The following is a 20,799-nucleotide window of genomic DNA, read 5'->3' as shown; positions in this document are numbered from 1 at the left end:
GACACCTATGCGCATGCGCACAATGGATTCCGTGCAAAAGGTGTACTACGGACACCCGCCCCATTCACGAACATCTGCGATGTCACCATGTGACCGCACCAATGCTGAGCATAGGCCTTTTTACCTTTGATGATGGCATCCATGGCTGCTCCTACTGCTGCTGGCTCTGCTTCAGCACCACCCCAGCCCCTCTACCACCACCACATTTCCAAGAACCTGTGGATGGGAACAGGTGTGGTGATGTAGAGAGCATCAAGAAGAAGATGAGGATGAGGTAGTGGAAGTTCCCACTACTGCCAGCCAGCGTGAGTCTTGGGTGTGGAGGCTCTTTACCACCATTGGAGGGGTACCAAATGCACGTGCAGACAAGTTGTGCTCAGTCGCGGCAAACCTGGCCTTTATAGCTACGTGACCACCTCCATGCGGCAACACCCGAGGTCGAACAACAAAGCAGCAGTTCGGAGAGTCGTCCTCTTTGAACAAAGTAGTAGGTTGAGTTCCTCTACAACATCCTCTGTATCTGCTCCTGCCACAAGGGACACTCCTGTGGGCCAGCGTATCCCTGAACGAGCCTCGCAGGCCATACGCACCGCGGCAGACCCTTACATTTCGAGGGACACTGTATTGTGCATGTACTGCGATGCGGTACTTTGCAGGGGGGAGCCATTTCGAAGTGCTTTTGAGGCTTCGGTCCCAGAGCATGAGAAAGACTGCCCCCTATCTAAGTGAGGCCCACCCAACATCTTCCTCTCCCCACTTGCCCTTTTTTATCCCTGTGGTTGGTGCCCCTTCCATACCCTACCCTCCCTTAACTTCCTTTCCTTACGTGTCATGTATAAAAACAATAAAGAAATACAAAACAACAAAAAAACAAACCAAAAATCTTTACGGCAGTTCCTCAATCGGTATGTGAAAGGCAAAGACAAATTAAACATTTTAATATTACAAACTATGGAATCCTGTCCAGTGCGCAAATACACAGAACTACAAAGACATTCATTAGCCTGCATTTCTGGACCTGCTTCCAAAAGCACCTTCCACCATTTCAAAATGTTAGCAACACACCATTCGACTGTACGAAATCTCGTTCACAAACTGTACTATGCAAAAAGTCCTGCTTTAGCACTGGACCATTTCAATTACATTCTCCTAAATGGTACAGCCAAAGAACTACGAGAAGAATTAGACCACATCCAAAGCAAATATTTTGGAACTGAAGAGCACTTAGAAAATCCAGTAGCAACTACCTTGCAGATGTCAACCTTCTATTACACACAGACAAAAAAGAAATACTAAAGTTTAAAAGCACATCTGCTGAAGTACCAAACCAGGTATGTGTGTGTTGCTGCAGAACGTTTTATATAAGAGCACCAAAACCGTAGACATAATGTACAAAATAGAAGACAATGAGGAATCCCAATGGCACCAATTAGCTCTCTATATTATAGCAGAAAACAAATACAAAATTACTAACCCCTCAATACTGTGCACATACTGCACTGCAAAACTTGACAATAACCAAATGCCAATGGCTATCACTAATAACTTGGAAATATTCCCACTGCCAAAACCACTCCAACAGATTAATCTTTGTGAGAGCATTATAATCCAAACAAACACCCATTTCAAGCAATAATACGCCTTCAACTGAAAACAGCGCAGTTGCCTCCCTCTGAATTACTAAAAGGTATTTGTGGCAAAGTAGTTTATTTACCATTAGAGCTCAAAGAAAATGTAAAAACTCTAGGATTGCAACGGCCAATAGATCAATCTTTAATTATCCTAGTGAATGGTGCACCTACAAAAGACAAAACAAATTGGCAGTAAATAGTGGACTTAAACAAAGTTAGAGAAGCTCTGCAATATCTTAAAGACAACAATGAATACTACAAAGAAATAAACATTGAAGAAAACCTGAGGGAAACCACAGAAATAATTCAGGATTACACTGCAACTGGCCATTTTGAACTTCTAGATCCTACTACAGCCTCCAATATTTTAGACCACTATACAATTCACCCACAGCACTCCAAAGACACCATAGATGATGCACTAGAAACATATTAAATGCGGCAAGCCAAAGGATCTCCAATCAGCATATGGGAAAAAGTGTAGAAGCACAAGCCTTTCCTCTACTGTTTCCTACTGGAAAAGGTGGAAGGTACAATGAAAGATGCACACAAATAACAGCATCAGAATACTGCTCTTTACAAATGTAATCTGAAGACCCCAGATTCAGACAAAATGTTGAATACATATTCCATCTCCTCTTTGAAAGTGAACTAGCAACTCTATGCTACAGAGTTGCACACACACTGAAAACAGGTTCCAATTGTCTAAACATGTCTGCTACACAGCTACCTCAAAAGGTGAAAGAGAAAGTTTAAGTTTTACAGTCAAGTATTACAAATCTCTTGGCAAACATGCGTGGTACGAAAGAATACTGGTTCCGACATCACGCAAATGTACGGTGTATGCTACGCAATCTTGGCCCACCCACATGGTTTCTCACTTTAAGTTATGCAGAGTATGCATGGGAAGATTTGCACGATTTCCTACGCATAGCAAACCAAAATAAAGCAGGAATAGACATGAAAAGACCAGGAGAACTCTGCGCTATTGATCCTGTAAATGTATCGATGTATCGGGGTACTTCCATCATCGCTTTATTGCCATGCTGCACTTCATTTGTAATAAAACAATTCCTCCCCTCGGGGAAGTGGAACACTTCTTTTGGAGAAAAGAATATCAAGCCAGAGGAGCACCACACATCCATATGCTTTTGTGGATTAAAGATGCTCCAAAATTTGGTCAGGACAGTTATGCCACTGTTTTGCAATTCATTCACAAATCTGTCACTTGCGAAATCCCTTCAGAAAGTACACATAGTGACCTACATGCACAAATTTAGCAGTTTCAAAGACACAAATGTGGCAAGTATTGTCGATGCAAATATAAAAACAAAGGCAAATACTACACCAAATGCCGCTTTGGTTTCCCTAGACCAGTTTCAACTACAGGACAAGTAAACAGCTTCATGTCTTCTGTTAGACACAGTGTGAACATCAAATCACCTATGAACACATACTGCATAAAAAGACCTGAAGCATCACAGTGCATCAATGATTACAATGCAATCATTGCCCTCCTACGGAATGCAAACATGGATGTGCAGTAGATTGCAGACAATGCCACTACATTTGCATGATATGTCACAGCCTCCTTTACCAAAGCAGAAAACATAGAGCTGAAAGACCTCTGGGATGACATATCATCTGACAAAACACTTTCACAAACACTGTACAGCTTTGACATAAAAATGCTCTCCCATAGAACATGTGGCTGCTACGAAGCCGCAGACCATTTAACCGGCACCACCTTGTATGAGAAATCTGAAAACATTGTCTGACTTAGCCTTGGTACTGCTGCATCCAGAAAAAGAGTTCTCAAATCATACCAAGACATATAAACAATAGCCAAAACCGACCCCAACGGCCAGGACATTTTGAAAAACAACTTAGTGAACACATACTACGCAAACAGGAGTTCTGCTTTACAAACCATGTGCCTATACCATATAGCCCAGAATTTCTCATACAAAAATAATATTAAGCCAGATGAGAAAAAAAGGTAAATACATAGTCAAAGATTGTGAGGGCAGTTTGGTTAAACTTCCCAAATGCTGCCTGGTTAATCATATGAAGTTATCATTAAAAACTCCTCAACATAGAGAACTGTACTATATGTCCCTACTCCAACTTTTCTTTTTTTAAACATCTTTTTATTAGATTTTCAATGAAACACAGTTTCATCACATAGGTCTTAACAGAGTACAACAATAAAAACCAGTATAATAACAATATCCTATCAGTAACACCAATAATCTGTAACTAGAATCCCAACACACCCTCATCCCAATACATCTATATACTATCCACCCGTGCGAATATTAAAAAGAAAGCAATTACAAAAATTCACACCAGCACACATGAAACATCAAAAAACAACTTTTTAAACCATGGAGAAAAGAAGACGATTTATTGGACACCCATGCCTCCTATGAAGATGCTTAAAATGCAAATGAAAGCACTATAACAGATATAAACTTTACGCAATACAAAAACATGTTGGACAATGAACGCCAACAAGAAGAAGAACTTCAAGCACAACTAAATGTAGATACTCCTGACAGCAGTCAAACTTCTCTTACAGGAAGCCAAGAACCACTTGGACAGGCAATCATTCCAAATGAGGCAGAATTAGCCATGACTGTAGTAGAAAACACCATGTGTCAGTATGAGCAATCTGCAGAAAACTTTGCTCTACTGAAATCACAATTAAACAATGAGCAGTGTAGCATTTTTCTAGAAGTAACTAAAGAAATTGAACATGGTGTGCAGCACGAAACTAAAACCTGTACCTGTCAAAACTATAAACCTATACTCCTGTATGTAAGTGGTCAAGCTGGTTCAGACAAAACATTCTTAATAAAAATTATCAGCAAATTCCTCCAACAATTGTCAAACAACAAGCTTTCAGCTGTTATAACTGCCCCCACAGGTTTAGCTGCCTACAACATAGGCGGTGTCACTCAACATCGATTGCTACTCCTTCCAGTAGAACACCAAAACAAATTAGACTACCACAAGCTGCTATGGAGCTACGTGGAGTTTTGAAACAAATGAAAATGCTCTTAATAGATTAGGTGAGCATGGTCTCGACCCTATGTTGGCTTTGATTAACCTCAGATGGCAAGAGGTCCTTAAAACAGACTACGAAAAACCCTTTGGAGGAAAACACATTATTGTATTCGGAGATCTTCTTCAAATAACACCAGTAAAAGGTGAACCTATTTAATAAAACCTTAGGGCACAAACTGTGCCGTAGAACTCTTGGCAGCATAGGAAATGTAAATCTCTGGCAACATTTCCAATACAGAGAACTAACTGAAAACATGCCTCAGTCTGCAGACCTCACCTATGCCAACATTTTGCAAAGCATTCGGATTTGTGTACTTTCTATGGAAGCAAAATCTATCTTAAAAAGCAGACGCATCATGAGCTATACAGGCATAACACATGTGCTACTGATGTCATTGAACAATTAGCACACAAAAATGTAAATTGTATGTCCTTAAAGCCAGCTCAAGCAAGCTGTGCACAATTCAATGAAACAATGCTGAAAAAAGAAATGCAACCACTAGTGCAAATTTACTTCATAGACAAACTAGACGTGCATGGTATGACAGTACCTAAGTGTCAACACGCCACAGCACGACTAAATACCTTAGAGAACTCTATCTCTAACACAGCTGGTTTGGAGAAAATGTTAACATTGGCCCTCATCAGGAGGTTGGAGGTAACCATGCCCCCCATAGGGCTCAATGGGAATGGAGATGGAGCTAATGACGGGCCCGTTGCTAGACCCTGGTGTCCTCGCTGGACCTGGTATGGACGCCTGGCTTTTCCAGGCGCCCATTGCGGGTCCCGCGAGGAGACCTCGTGGTAGGGCGGAATGGGTTTACCGACACTGGCACCTTTACCGGTGCCGGTAAACCCATTCCGCCAACCTTATGATGAGGGCCATTGTGTTTAAACTGTAGAGTTATACTAAAGCGTAACCTTGACGTGGAGCAAGGTTTGGTTAATGGAGCACTTTGTACAGTTGTTGGCTTCCAGACATACCCACCTGACAACAGCATTCAGTTTGTCAATATTCACTTTGACAAACTTTCAGAAGTTAAAAGGATAGGACGCTCAACAGCCCGATTCCTTCTTTTGAACGACAATATGTATGCAGAAAACAGTTTTCTCTGTCTCTAGCATACACAGTCACCATCCATAAATCACAAGGTCTTACCATAGATCAAGCATTGATTGCTATTGGCAGCACAGTCTTTAAAGACGGCATGAGGTACGTAGCGCTGCTATGCTTAGGCACACTTGAAGGACTATTTCTAGTCAATTGTGATGCAAGTAAAGTCACTGCTGACATTCCTTGCATTGTAAAGCACAATAGACCATGTGCACTCTCACACCCCATCTCATAAATGTACCCTGTTCCTCAAAAAGGCAAACTTTGTAAAAGAAAAGTAGTGCAAACTCAACTTATACATGATCTCTCAACAATACCACCAAAGACATTGAAAACAGCTGGCACTTCATCAATCACCACAACCAAAGAAGGATTTACTGAAAAGCCAAATGCATACCAAACTCACAAACAAAGACAACTGCCTCTTCAAAGAAACTACTTGCACTTCCATCAAATGAGTCAACCACAGAATTGTCTGGTCCATTCAAATTTTCCAATGCAACTGGTGTAAATTGCTATGCAAATGTAGCAATCAATGTTGTATTCCAATTGCAACCAATTGTTGAAAACATTTACTTAAACAGTGCAGACCAATTGTGTTTGCAACTGTTAATCCTTCACAGAAATGCAACAAACAATCCTGACAACACTTACTTTGTTTCTAGAATAAGGCAGGAATTGGACTACTGTGCAGGAATGGTGAGATTCACTATATACAGACAACATGTTCCACAATAATTTCTAATGTACATACTGTTATGCAGGAAATGCATTGGAGGGACAGGGCCTCCATGTCCTTGTTCAGAAGCCCTTTTTAAAGTGTGTTCTGTATTGTTTTCTGCCCAGGAGGACATTTGGGACTCCTGGCAGTGCAGCTCTTCCTCTTTTTGGATTGGTGCACATACCCTTGGGATACCCTTATGGCACCCATGGGTGGGGGTACAACCCTGTACCCCCAGTGTATGTTTTTGGGCACCTGTGTGTGGCCCACAAAGCAGGGTATGGGCTGGTGGCAGCTCCATGCTGAATTTGACTGGTGCTCTGAGTATCCTCCATTTTGGTATACCCAAGCCCTGCCATTGGAATCCGTTGATTCCTGATAGGAGACAAGATGGCCCCTGTGGCCTCTTGCTTTCTATTAGCTGTTACCTTGTTTTTTTCCCAAAGTCCTGGGAAGCCCTGACTCTGTCCCTTCCCCCTGACTGGCTGTGGGGTGGAAGTTCCATATATGGTGTTGTGGGGAAGTCCAGGCCAGTCTGGCTGGAGCCTTCCCAGTGACTGTATGTTGTGGGTACGCCCTTGGGGTGGGACCTGGGTGAATGGAGTGTGTGACCAATATGCACTTCTTGTTATGGGTGTCTGGTTTCTGGTATGTGACACATAGACTTAGAAAGCCCTGTCCGAAACTGGTACGAATGCAGTGTGGAGTGCTGGATGGCTGGGTACTTGTCCCAATGCACATTCCTTGTTGTGAGTGTCTGAAGGGAGGAGACTGGCCTGAATGCACTGTGAGCCTGATTAGCTGCCTGTCTGCATGAATGCCCTTCTGAGTGATTAGTTGCCTGAGTGTGACCCAGCAGAGTGAATGAGAGACCAAACAGTATATCTGGGGACCTCTCACCAATGGAAATTGTTCAGAAGCTGAAGTTGATACTTGATACTTAACCTTGAAGCCCACTGGAAGAAGAATTTCTGCTGCTGTCCTTCGCCAATCTGAAAGCTGCTGAGTCTTCAAGGAACTGATCCAAGAGAGGACCTGGAGGAGACCTCTCCCCGAGCTACGAAGGACCATTGTACACCAGCTAACCTTTGTTGAAGCGCCCTGGAAGTCAATCCTCAAAAGGCTGCCGACCGGAGACGGAGACCGCCGAGGAATCACGAAGCGCCCCGGCATTAAAGTGCATTACCATCGACGATGATCATCGCCGGAGAAAGTCAAGGCTGCCGACGTGCCGAGGAGAATCGCTGGTGGGTTTCCCGCCACCCAAAGACCACAAAGACCCTGACGACCCGACTCCCTTGCTGGACCAAGGTTCTTCAGTAACTCTTTGCGGCAAAGAACTATTGTTGCCGAGGTGTGCACCGCACGCCTCATCTTCGCAGGACGTCCACGACTGATTGTTGACAAGCACCGCCAGGACCGAAGCTGCTGCCCCAACGCCGTTGTTCACCTTTTTTTCATGGGATCTCGATGATCCGTGAATCCTGCCTTTAAGGGAGTCACTCACGAAGGATCTGACATCGAACTCAGGTACCTTGGGCGGTAGAACTTTTATAGAAGGAGATAAGACTCTATTAGACAATACATGGACTGGGCTTGTGTAATATCTTTACTTACAGGTTGCCCAGGTGGGGCGATCCTCACACAGAACTGTGCCTGATGGTAGGGGCCCAGTATTCTGCCAATTGTCTAAACCCTTGCTTTCCTCCTATGTCTGTGATTGATACCGTTTGCTATATTGATTTGTATGCTATTTAAACTCTCTACAGTTGATGCATTTTAATGGAATCAGAGTAATAGTGGTACCACATAGAAACTGTATATATTTATCATTTTAGAATTGTCGGAGCACAAAGTGTGTTATTGTGATTGTGTACATAACGTGAACCTTATTTATATAAAGACTGTGTTTCCACTAACATAGTGTGTGGACATTCCTTTGTGGGTGCTTGGGGACTACACTGTACTTAACCAGCCCGCATCACCTCCTGAGAGCTAAGCCTTGATTGTTCGTCCATTGCTATACAATGCAGATGGTACCGAAAACAACTGCAAGCTTACTGGTTTCACACATGGACAAGTATCACTTGGCAAGAAAACCTTCACAACAGTAGGCATAATCTACCACACAGTGCCACAACCAGTGCAGGTCACTACATTAAAAAGATATGTGGGTGGTTTGAATGCAATGATACTTCCATTACTCTGAAGCAGAGATTACCAGCAAATCTTGCAAATGCCTGCTTAATATTCTTGAAACCCAAATGTACTCACTGATCTGAGAATGAGTGTCTACAAACTGTCCTCAATAGCCTTTGAAACCACCAACTGTTAGAATAAGGCAACACCGATCTAACAATGCCCATACCAATGCAAGAAATACGCATCTACTGTAACTACAACCACACTGCTGCAAATGCACTTCACAAGAGTGAAACATGTAAATCCACCAACAGGAATGAACGTGCTTGAAGACATACCCTGCAAAAGTGAAAAACTGTAAACAGTTAGAATACGCCAACTGGTATCTGACTGCAACCATTATACTATAATATAACTTCCCATTACTACACAATTTGAAATCTGCCAGCACAAATGAAAGTTCTTCTGAGGAAACTCTTCAAAACTTATTAAGTATAAACATATCCTCAACTACTTCGAAACTATCAATAGTTAGAATACGCCAACAGGTGCCCCCACAATTCTGCAATATTACTGTGCAATACCACAGTACTTAGAAAACATCAACAGCAACTAAGTGCATAAAGAAATGCTGCTAAAAGGCGGAAACAAATAAACAGTTAGAATACGCCAACTGGTATCTAACTGCAACCATAGTACCACCACTTCCAAAATGAAAATCGTACGCCATTTAAATTCTTCCTACTACAACAAACCATCTTAAACATTGCTATAATTAGTGCACACGTCACTAAAACAAACTGTGCCACATAACAACAAATAAACGTAGAAAGGGCTTTTTTAATTCTGCATGGATTTCTTTTTTCCACAGACCCAACGATTATGCAAACAAACGTTAGAACTGAGCACATTGCACAGTACACTTGTTTGAAGCATAGTACTTGTGAAGTACTAATTATGAGGGTCCACAAAGTACACAAATGCCTGCCATGCAATGCAATAACACATTACGAAGTACCTACACTAACATGTTATGCTTTCTTTTATCACAGAGAATGAAAGAACAATTTCTGCTGCATTTCCACATACCATGCAAAGAACTGCATAGGGCCCGAACAATGCAAACAGTAAGTATACGATTGATGTCATACTTCTTTGTAATCTACAAATTTCCTTCTGTACACATATTTGTACAAACCATATACCAGTATCACAATGTTCAGTGCATACCTGTATTATGCTGCGGTACTTGAAGTCAGGCCCTACACTCTTGGGTGTAAGGCCTACAGCCTACATCCCCCAGCCATGCACCCGATAGTCTAGGGCTTGGCCACAACCACAGCAACATAATACAGTCATGCATGCAAACATCTACCTACTGACCACAACTCACAAACATAACACAGCCACCTGAGACCCTGTCCACTTCAGTTCACATACTGTTACAATGCTTCCAGCCAGTGGACAGACTCTTTGCTGCACACCCAAGACTCTACTAACTGCCCATAACCAATACAGCATAATACAGTGAAGTACCCAAGAATCTGCCCAGCGGCCACAACCCAAACACATAACTCATCCACCTAACCCCTGTCCACTTCACTTGACATACTATAACATTACTACCACCCACTGCACATACTATGATTTGCCCAAGAAACACAGGACACTCCAACAAACCACTTGCCACACATCCTATCCACTTCTGCACACATACTATTACACTACTTGCAGCTACTCAAAAGACTCTTGGGCCCCGTTCTCTGCCAAGCTATCCGTGGATGTCCGGGGATCCAACATGGCGGGCGCTTCAGAAAAATATGACGCACATCCGCTTTGCTCCAACCAATCAGCGTGCACATTGTATGTCCGCGGACATCACGTGGCCCTCAGGGCCAATCAGAGTTCTGTCTGCGGAGTGAACAGGGAAATGGGTCCGTGGACCAGACCTAGATATCACTGATTTTTGGGGACCTACATTTTTACTGAACGGATTTTCACCAAATGTACAAGAGCACGCTTTCGGGACTCTCTGTTCCCCAACACCCTTCAACAACAGGGCTTGCAGTTCTTCCTGGGGTGCCTGTCCCGGTTGGATTGGAGGTGATGGGGGTCTGTCCAGTCGTTTCCTTAAGAAGGGCAGACACTAACTCCACCGAACGAGCCGCAGGGCCCAGGCATTAGAGGTAATCTCCTGCCACTGGGACCAATGCTCTGCCAACCGTCCACCAACTGGTAAGTTGTGGGAGGGGCAATCAAAGCGGCTTAGAGGCCGGAGCCGCCCTCGCCACTGTTTGCTGGCCTCTGGAAGCCCCTCTGCCCCTTCCAGGGCATGAGAAATGCTTCTGACAGTGGCTGGCCTGTGGGAGCTGCGCTTTCCTGCTGTAAGGCATATAACGCCTGTAGCCTCTGCCTCTGGAGGCAAAGCTGAAGGCAAGTTTGCCGGCTGCGCAGCTAGGCCCATCGATTTTTCAGCTAATTTTGACTCCTCAAACCTTTCCAAAGAGCCATCAGCCTTCTGGCCAAAAAGAAACTCTTCTTCGAAAGGCATGTCCAGTAGCCTATTAAGGACGTTCGGAAAGTTTTGAGATAGGCTTGCCTTCTCAAGACTACCGCCAACCCCATCGAGCGGCCAATGCAGTCGAACACGTTGAGGCCCGTTTGCAATGACAGCTTGCCTACCTCCTTCACATCTTTCACCAGCCATGTAAATCCATCCCGCATTTCACCTTCGGGGATGTATTGCGCTGCCTGCTCCATGGCTTTCATAAGACAAAGGAGTATTTTGCGAATCCACAAGTTACACTGGTTTTTGGCCATTCTATCTATCTAAAGTATTTTTATATAGCGCCACTCGCCAGAAGGCCTCAGGGCGCTCACAAGACAGACAGAACATAGAACAAAAATGTTGCAAAAGCATCACATACTGGATCAAGGACATTGGTCCATCCCGGCCTGTCCTCAGCTAATCATCTCAGTTCAACTTTTTATCCAAAAGAAATGTGTTTAAATGTTTTCTGAAGAGCTGAGCGGAAACACAGCGTTTGATGTGCAGAGGGAGCGAGTTCCAAGAGGTGGAGCCCAAGCATTGAAGCTTGCTCCACCAATCTTTTTTAGAATAACACGTGGCTGTTCTAGTATAATCCTATTATTTGAAAGCAGTGTCCGAACGGAAGGAGATAACTTGGTGCTTCACCCATCATGCATTTAAACACCATGACAGGCCCTTTAAACTGAATGCGTTGTTCAATTGGTAGCCAGTGTAGTTTCCTGCGATATTCCGAGACATGAGATCGGCGGTCTAGACCACATACAGCTCCAACTGCGCTGTTTTGCAGGACTTGAAGTTTCCTAATGTTGCCTTGCGATGTCCCCAGAAGAAGACTGCAACAGCCCAACTTCGTGTTCACTATGGCCGCTTCAATCAGAGCCTTATTAGGTTCAGATAAATAGGGACGAGCCTGCCACAACAAATGGACATAGTATGAACACAAGGATTTTAAGTAGGAGACGTTTTTTTGAAAAGAGAGTTGAGAGTCAAAGTAAACTCTCAGTGTTTTTACTGAATCCGAAATTGGGATAATGTTCCCATTTATTGCAAAACCTTTATATTGTGAGTCTACGTTTTTCAGTCTATGCGGTGTTCCGAGGATGAGTATCTCAGTCTTCGAGTCATTTAAAGCCAAGGAATTCAGGGCCATTCATTTCTGGATTACCCTGAAAAGTTTATTGACACTTTCTACGTCTTCCTTGTAGACCCTAGACAGCTTGAATTCCATCTGGGTATCATCCGTGTAATTAGCACATTTCACTTCCAGGGACTGAAAGAGATCACATAAGCATTTAACATATATGTTAAATAGCAAAGGGGATAAACGGGATCCTTGAGGGACACCACATGTTAATGGTGCATCCAACATTTTACCTTCCCTGTCCAGAGGCAGATTAGAAGTGGAGGATGCACGCCTGGTGGAGATTGTGGCTGCCTGCACAACAAGCCCTCCCGGAGAAGGGTGAGAAGCCAGAAATGATGGCTCTCCTTTTGCTGGCCTGTACTTCCCCGTAAAAGTAGAGTTGCCCGGGGGAATGGAGCAGGGGTGTTGCCACAAGGAGGAGAGGGTGTCTGCAACTGCCGGATTTAGTGGCATGTTATGTTCTGTCACAGGACCTTCATCTAATATGTCCGTCGATTCGTAACCCTGAACGGGCACTGAAGTGGACTCCAAACCTAGGGTATCTTCTACCCTTTCCACTAGGGCCCTAAACTCAGCATGGGTGTGAGTGTATGGCTGACCCTGCTGAAGTTCTACATCTGGAGATATTCCAGGCTGCTGGCATTGTGTAATTCTTGGGCAGGTTCCAACAGTTCCGCCTGTTAGTTGGAAGAATCGATGCCAGCGGATCCTGTATATATGGGGTCTATGTCCCATTGGTCATCACCCTGGTCGACGCCGAAAATTGATGCCATGGATTAGAAGAATCCAGACGTGGAGAGAGGTGCAAAGGATCCGTAGCAGATAGTCAATGCCAAAGGCTTCTCTCTCGACATCGCCGGAATGGCCGTCGGCGGCAGTCGGGGCTTGGGTAACACTGTGGCATCGGGGGGCATCAGCCTGTCGACGCTCTCTTGAAGGACTGGCCATCAATGACTCTTGCGCCTGTGTCTGCGTCAAGCCCAAAGGCTTCTCTGGCGCTGATGGCGTTGACGATTTGGCAAGCGTGGGGTCGGGAGTGCCGAGCGCTGCTTTCTTTGCTGAGACCTGCTGTTCGGGGAGTGTACCCACACCTGCAGCAGCCTGCGCCTTCATCATAGCCAGCATTTGGCTTTTGAAATCTTCCCACTCTTCCCGAGTGGTCGGTCCAGCCGAGGGCTTACCTTTTTCCGACGACGAGACGAACTTGTGTCAATGACGGTGGCGTTTCTTCTTCTTATGCGAAGAAGACGAGGAAGAATGGCCTTGTGTCAAAATGTTTCCGAGCAGCAGAGCTGGATGAGTATATCTATCAGATGAGGAATCTGAGGGAGAAAAGCAATTCATTGAAAGGGGGATACAATGTCTCACCCAAAGACGTCCTCTCCCCACTCCCTAGGTTCCCTCCACCCAGGTCATCTTCCCTCGCATTTCCACCCCCAGGGTTGGGATCCAAAAGCGATAACCTTTCCCTGGCCACCTGAGCAGAGGATGCCAGGGGAAAAGAAGTGAGGATGTCCTCAGGTTCCTCCACAGCCCTACCAGTGCAGATTTTGGCGACCGTGGAATTGAAACGGAGCACTTTCTCCAAAGAAGTTGAAGAGGATCGGCCACCATCAGTGGAGCAAAAGTACAAAGAGTAGAAAAAATGACAAGTGATGCACCAGGAATTCAGGAAGCTGTTATCTACAGAGCTACACACTGGCCTAAATGCACCAACTGGGTGCTGATCTATCTTATGTGCCACATTTGTAGATGCTTAGATAGAGTCTTGTTGCAGTATGAACTAAACCAAAATGTACTTTTATGTTATCTGAAGATAACACAATGAATATTTCAGCAGACACGTGGATCAACACTTGGATCAACCCAATTTTCACAACACTTAAGACATATCTGCGTACTCCATTGTGGAGACCTAAGTCCATCTAACAGCCCTGGCATGCAGCCATGCTATCACAAAACATTCTTACCCTGCATTGGGTGTTCATAGCATATATTTCCCACTTTCCCATCCTCGAATCTTCCTCTGACTCATTTTCTTTCCTCCAGCAGACAAAGGTCTGAATCCCTGGTGCAGGTAAAGTATCCCACTCCATGGATAAGCTTGGGTACTCTGAAACTACTACAGTGGTGGTTTGGTGCAATCCAACACATATTAACATAACTTATTCAATAGGTGATTAACTGTTAAAATAACAAAGCAAAGAATCATTTTATCTGAAGGGCTTGCTTGTATATGGAATGCTAAGACAGCAGTCAGCTGGGTACCGGTGTCTGCAACATTATGCTCTCTAGATATTTTGAACTAAAACTCTCATCAGCCCAGGCCTGTGCAGTCAACAGTGAGTGATCATGGGACACATAGTACAAAACAGCTACAGGTTGCAGACTCCTGAGACTACAGACTTGTTATATGTTCTTTAATCTGTTCCTTGCAGCTTCAAACCTACGATTAGTAGGCAATGGAGCCTAAAGTATGATCCAGCCTGTTAATTTGGGCTGCAGGAAATCACCACCCATTAGGGCCTTCTGACCTGTAGATTATTATTTAATAGTTGGTGATTGTTGATAATGAAGTTATGGGTGAAGAGTACTAGCAAAAAGCCGATCTAAGACTACAGTTACAGGCTAGGTATAGGAGGTGTTGAACCTTTGTTTTAAAACTACATATTAAAAACCAATAATTGAATTGTTAAATTGGCTGAACCTCATTTTGAGTCTTCTGGATTTTTTTCTAAATGCATTACCTCATACAGGACTGAAAAACTAATGAAAGGGGGTTCAGGCTTCAAGGCTTGGCTAGACTTTTGCTGTGTGACAGATGCTGGCAGCTCTATTACTCTTCAGATACGCCAATTTGCATTAATGAATTATACTTGCAAGAAAACACATCAGATTTTCCATGCACAAATTATCAGAGATCAAATCATGTGTGAGATTGTATCCTAATGAATCCAGTCCACAAGAAGGCTAGGTAGCCAGTGTGAAATCAGACAATATGAAATCACCCTTGCCAAAATGCACCAATTGGCTGCTGATCTATCTTATGTACCAAATGTTTAGATGCTTAGATATAGGCCTGTTGCAGTAAGAGCTATACCAAAATGTGCATTTATGTTACCGGAGGATAACACAATGCATATTTCAGCAGACACTTTGATCATTTGTAAGCAGCACTAACGGTGAATCATTGTGATAATCAAACCATTATGTCAAATGCAGGTATCAATCTAGTTATGAAAAATGTCCACAAATAGTCACAGGGTACCTGTATTATTTGGGCAGCAATTTCAGGTGTGCCATGTGTCAGGTCGTGGCCATTTATGGCAAGGACTCGGTCATTGCTGCTAATTCTACCATCTTGAGCAGCTAGTCCTCCTTCCAAAAGATCCAAGATGAAAACTCCAGGCTCATCAGTTCTGCGCACTAATTTAATGCCAAGTTGCTCATTGGTATCCCTCTTAAGAAGTGTCACGTGAAAACTGTCTTCTCTCTGGGAAGTGCTGTCCACATGGCCATGATGTCTGCTGCCATAGCGCCTCTCTCTGAGAACTGCAAGATGGAGCACGGTGACGGGCTTTGAGAGCACTGCTCTGGCATAATTATGTGACGCATTGCTGATGTCATAATTATTCACCTGTGAAGGAAACATAGAACACAGAACATTACACACTGAACTGTGCATGTACACACCGCAGCTCTAGTAGATTCACAATATTTCTTTGACATAGCAGCATGACAGAGCTGGAAGCATATCAAAAAGTAGTGGAAATGTGCCACCGGTGTGGCTGTGTCCACAGAAGCATGAAGCAATGCATGTGTTGCAGAGCAGGCAGATGATCAACAGGGTGGGATGGGTAAAAACATTAGGGTCTTCCTGGGTGGTTTTTGATTTCCTTTTCTTTGGCAAAACAGATTTCAGTTTAGATGTAAGAAGGTAAAGTGCTGGGGAGGTTGACATTTAGATTTTTCTTTTGTTGCCATTCCTGATATAATATTTTACATTGCTGTGCACCCGTTCCACTATTGAAATGTATATGTTATTTCAAATAATATGGCAATGATCACACGTTCTGTGGTCTTCACCGACTGGTAACGGCCCTGGGCCCACGTTACAGGCCGATGAATTCCACAGAATGCGAGATTACTGCCATTAGCACTGTGAGGCAAACCCTGAAGGTGCTAATAGCAATAATATACATTTTTTAAAATGCTTGCGCTGATTTGTTGCCTGCAGCCAGGGAGTGGTTGCCATGGAAAAGGAAGGCAGGGCTTCGCTCGGAGCCCCTCTTCCATTTCCATGGCTGAAGAAGAAAGCAGTCGAGGGATGCTGGACTGATGGAGGCTGCATTAAGGTAAGGAGATGGGGCGGGATACTGAGGGGCTTAAGCCGGGGTGGAAGACAGTATTGGAGGGTGGACAGGAGGTGCTAGGTGGAGCACGGGTTCCCCAAGTAATCGGGGTGCTCTGAACCAAGGCTTAGATCGTTAGATTCACCACAGGTTTGAAGCAACCTGGTTTTTTGACACACCTGCCAAGGGTGCTAATATTAGTTTATATTCGAAAATCAATTCTATGTCAAGACCACGGAGGCTCGGATTATGCTTTCTCTTAAACTTTACTTCTCGAGCAGCTCTTAAAAACACCAATAATAACAATGGCAAAGCACAAACTACAACTCCCACTTAGTCTTTGGGACTACAAAATATCATTAGTCCATGAAAAAATATGTGATAAAACCAACTAATCCAGAACAATATCTCCCCATAATCTCTGGTACTCCATTGTAAATTCCTCAATTCTTTGCTGCTCGAGCAGCGATATAAGTATACCGTCATTTTTTCTTCAGATATTTGAAGCGCATTGTGTAATTTTATTGTAGTCGTGCGCGCGCTTGACAGGTTAGCACAAGCATAGTAGCGCAAGTGTTTGGCAGAGTATAGTAGCATAGGGAAACATATGCGTTTCATCGCCCAGCTCCACCGGCGACCACAGTGTGTGAGGCCGGCTGACAGGGGGCACAACGGTCATGAAATGCGATCGGAGCACGATGGCTCCATGTAAATTCCGGCGCTCTACACCACACTTCCGTGACCGTTGGAATTGTAATCAGCCGGGAAGACTGAGTGGTACACGAGGGAATAAAAACAGAGGAATTGAAACACGACTGGACCAATAATAAAGCTCGTCGCTCAGAGTGAGAGGTATGTAAAGTACACCGAGCACTCCTGCTGGCCAAAAGGGCATCGCCGGCTCTGGGCAGGTGACAGGCACCATCCCCAGTAAAACCTGGTGCTGAATGATCAGCTACTGGACTCATGTAGAGACTGGTAGGGGGTGGTCTGTACTTCTGCTCTCTATATGGTAGAGGGGAGGCACAGAGGACCCCAGCCTAGATTCTCTATTCGGTAGCTATGGTCGAGCAATCAAGGCCTAGCTTCTCAGCAGGTGATGCAGGCTGGTTCTTAAGTACAGTGTAGTCCCCAAACCCCCACAAAGGAATGTCCACACACTGTATTGGTTAGAACACAGTCTTTATATAATCAATATTCAAGGTTATGTACACTTATCATAATAACTCACGTTGTACTTAAGAAAATCAACAATGGCAAATATATACAATTCTAAAGTGGTACCACCCTTTGTATTAGATCTCATTAAAGTGCATCAACAATACTGTAACAATGTCACACAGATCAATAGAGTGAAACCAGCAATAGAGAGAGGAGAGAAAATAAGATGGTTGAGCAATAGGCAGAATACTGGCCCCTATCACTAGACACAGTTCTGTGTGGAGATCCCCCCACCTGGGCAACCTGTAAAATAAAGATATAGCACAAGCCCAGTCCATATATTGTTCTGCAAGTCTTATTCCCTCCTATAATGTTTTACCCCCCAATGTACCTGGTGGAGTCGAGTTCTTCGAAGAGGCGTCGACAGATCCTTTTTGAGCGACCCCCTTTCAAGCGGGAGTCACCGATCGTCGAGAGGCGTCGAGAAGCGTCGAGGAACTCGGCGTTCGGCGGCGGGGAATCGACGGCCCTTCTTGAATGCCTTCCCTTTCAAGCGGGAGACACGGGGCCTCGAACGTCTGTCGAGGAACTCGGCGTTCGGCGTCTGGGAATCGACGGCCCTTCTTGAATGCCTTCCCTTTCAAGCGGGAGACACGGGGCGTCGAACGTCCGACAACAAACAGGGTAGAACGGCGTCGATGAGGTGGCAGCTTCGATCCAAGCGGTGCTCGTCGACGACGGAGCATTGGCGTCCTGCAAGACAGAGGCGTGCGGGTCACCTCGATGACAATTGTTCTGAACCGCAAAGATTGTGGAGACGGGGGCCCAGCAAGGGCGTCGAGTCGTTCGAGTCTTTGTGGTCTTCGGGTAGCGGGAAACCCACCGGCAGGTTTCTCCTCGGCGCGTTGGTCGTCCTCGACTTTTTCCGGCAGGATAAAGCGGTCGACGGTGCGGACGAGGGAATCCTTCGATTCAAATGTTCTTAGGCAAGGAGCGGACGGCTCCGGTCGTCGGCGGCACGGCGTCAAGTGGTTCCCACGGCTGGGCAACACAACTTCGACGGGCCTCCAGCGGTTACACAAACCTGCGAACCCTGGTCGACCTCAATGGACTTCGACGGCGGCGATGTCCGGGTGCTTCACTTTGATCTCCTCGGCGGTCCCGTCTCGGGTCGGCAGCCTTTCGAGGGTTTGTCTTCCAGGGCGCTTCGGCGAAGATGGAGCGGTGCTCGATGGCCCCTCGGAGCACGGGAAGAGGGCTCCTTACCAGGTCCTCTCTCGGGTCAGTCTTCGACGATTTCGATAGCCTTCGGATCGGTCGAAGCAAATGCAACAGCAGGTCTTCTTCTTCCAGCTGGACGTCGAGGATCAGCAGTTCCAGTTACTCTTAGAGTGGAGACTCAGCTCCAGAACGCTTCTGAACAATTACCAGTGGTGCGAGGTCCCCAGATATACTATTCTGTCTCTCATCCACACTGCTGGCACACACTCAGCAGCCAATCATACAGAAGGGCATTCATGCAGTCAGTCAGCCAATCAGGCACACAGTGCATTCAGGCCACACTCCTCCCTTTCAGACACTCACAACAAGGAATGTGGATTGGGACAAGTACCCAGCCATTCAACACTACACACTGCATTCAGGCCAGTTTCGGGCAGGGCTGTCTCAGTCTTTGTCTCTCATGCCAGAAACCAGACAACCACAACAAGGAGTGTATATTGGTCACACACTCCATTCACCCAGGTCCCACCCACAGGAGGTACCCAGAACATACAGTCACTGGGAAGGCTCCAGTCAGTCTAGCTGGGCCTTCACAACAACACCATATATGGAACTTCCACCCAACAGCCAGTCAGGGGGAAGGGACGGAGTCAGGGCTTCCCAGGACTTTGGGAAAACAAAGTAACAGGCAATAGAAAGCAAGAGGCCACAGGGGCCATCTTGTTTCCTATCAGGAATCAACTGATCCCAATGGCAGGGCCTGGGTATCCCAAAATGGAGGACACCCAGAGCACCTGTCAAATTCAGCATGGAGCTGCCACCAGCCCATACCCTGCTCTGTGGGCCACCCACAGGTGCCCAAAAACATACACTAGGGGCACAGGGTTGTACCCCTACCCATGGGTGCCAAAAGGGTCTGTTCACCAAACCAAAAGAGAGAGCTGCACTGCCAGGAGTCCCACATGGACTCCTGGGCAGAAAACACGACAGAACACACGATGAAAAGCAGTAAAGGACAAGGATTCAGAGGCCCTGTCCCTCTGATGCATTTCCAGCATCACAGTCGCCCCCCCCCAGACTGAGGTGGAGGGTGTCTAATCTCCCACGGGATAGACACCTTCATCCAGACGGTCAACATACCTTCTGGAAAGGCCATCTGCATTATCGTGACTCTTCCCTGGTCTGTGCTCTATGGTGAGGTCTAGCCCTTGCAGGCTAATGGACCACCTGAGCAATTTCGGATTCTCACCCTTCATCTGCATAAGCCACTTCAGGGGCTTATGATCTGTTTGGACCTTGAAGGTAGACCCCGTAAGGTAGGGCCTAAAACGCCTAAGGCTCCAAACTATGCTAAAACATTCCTTTTCAACAGTAGCCCACCTAAGTTATCTACCCTTGAGTTGTCTACTGATGAATATGATAGGATGTTCTCTCCCTTTGTCATCTAACTGGGACAAGACAGCTCCAATTCCGGTGTTGCAGGCATCCGTCTGGACGATAAAGGGTCGGCTGTAGTCAGGCGCACACAACACAGGTGCCCTACACAGACTTTCTTTCAAGCCATCAAAGGCCCTCTGACAGTCTTCGGTCCAATTAACCTTCCTAGGCTGTTTGGGTGAAGTTAGAGCTGTCAGGGGTGCAGCTATGGTTCCATAGTCTGCCATGAAATTGCGATAGTACCCAGTGAGGCCCA

General features: G+C 45.4%; 1 protein-coding gene across 3 annotated transcripts in view; it reads right to left on the bottom strand.

Moving 5' to 3' along the window:
- LNX2 (ligand of numb-protein X 2) overlaps nt 1–20,799 on the bottom strand; it is an 858,121-nt gene that overhangs the window by 184,347 nt on the left and 652,975 nt on the right. For all 3 annotated transcript variants that reach the window (XM_069639047.1, XM_069639049.1, XM_069639048.1), the window contains exon 5: nt 15,641–16,009. In XM_069639047.1, coding sequence (XP_069495148.1) covers nt 15,641–16,009 — 369 coding nt within the window. The remainder of the gene's footprint in view (nt 1–15,640; nt 16,010–20,799) is intronic.

Source organism: Ambystoma mexicanum, chromosome 7q, assembly GCF_040938575.1.
Source record: "Ambystoma mexicanum isolate Mex_15411 chromosome 7q, UKY_AmexF1_1, whole genome shotgun sequence".
NCBI classification, from domain to species: Eukaryota; Metazoa; Chordata; class Amphibia; order Caudata; family Ambystomatidae; genus Ambystoma; species Ambystoma mexicanum.
Note: the sequence above shows the minus strand (reverse complement) of the source record. Positions and strands in the feature narration are given on the sequence as shown.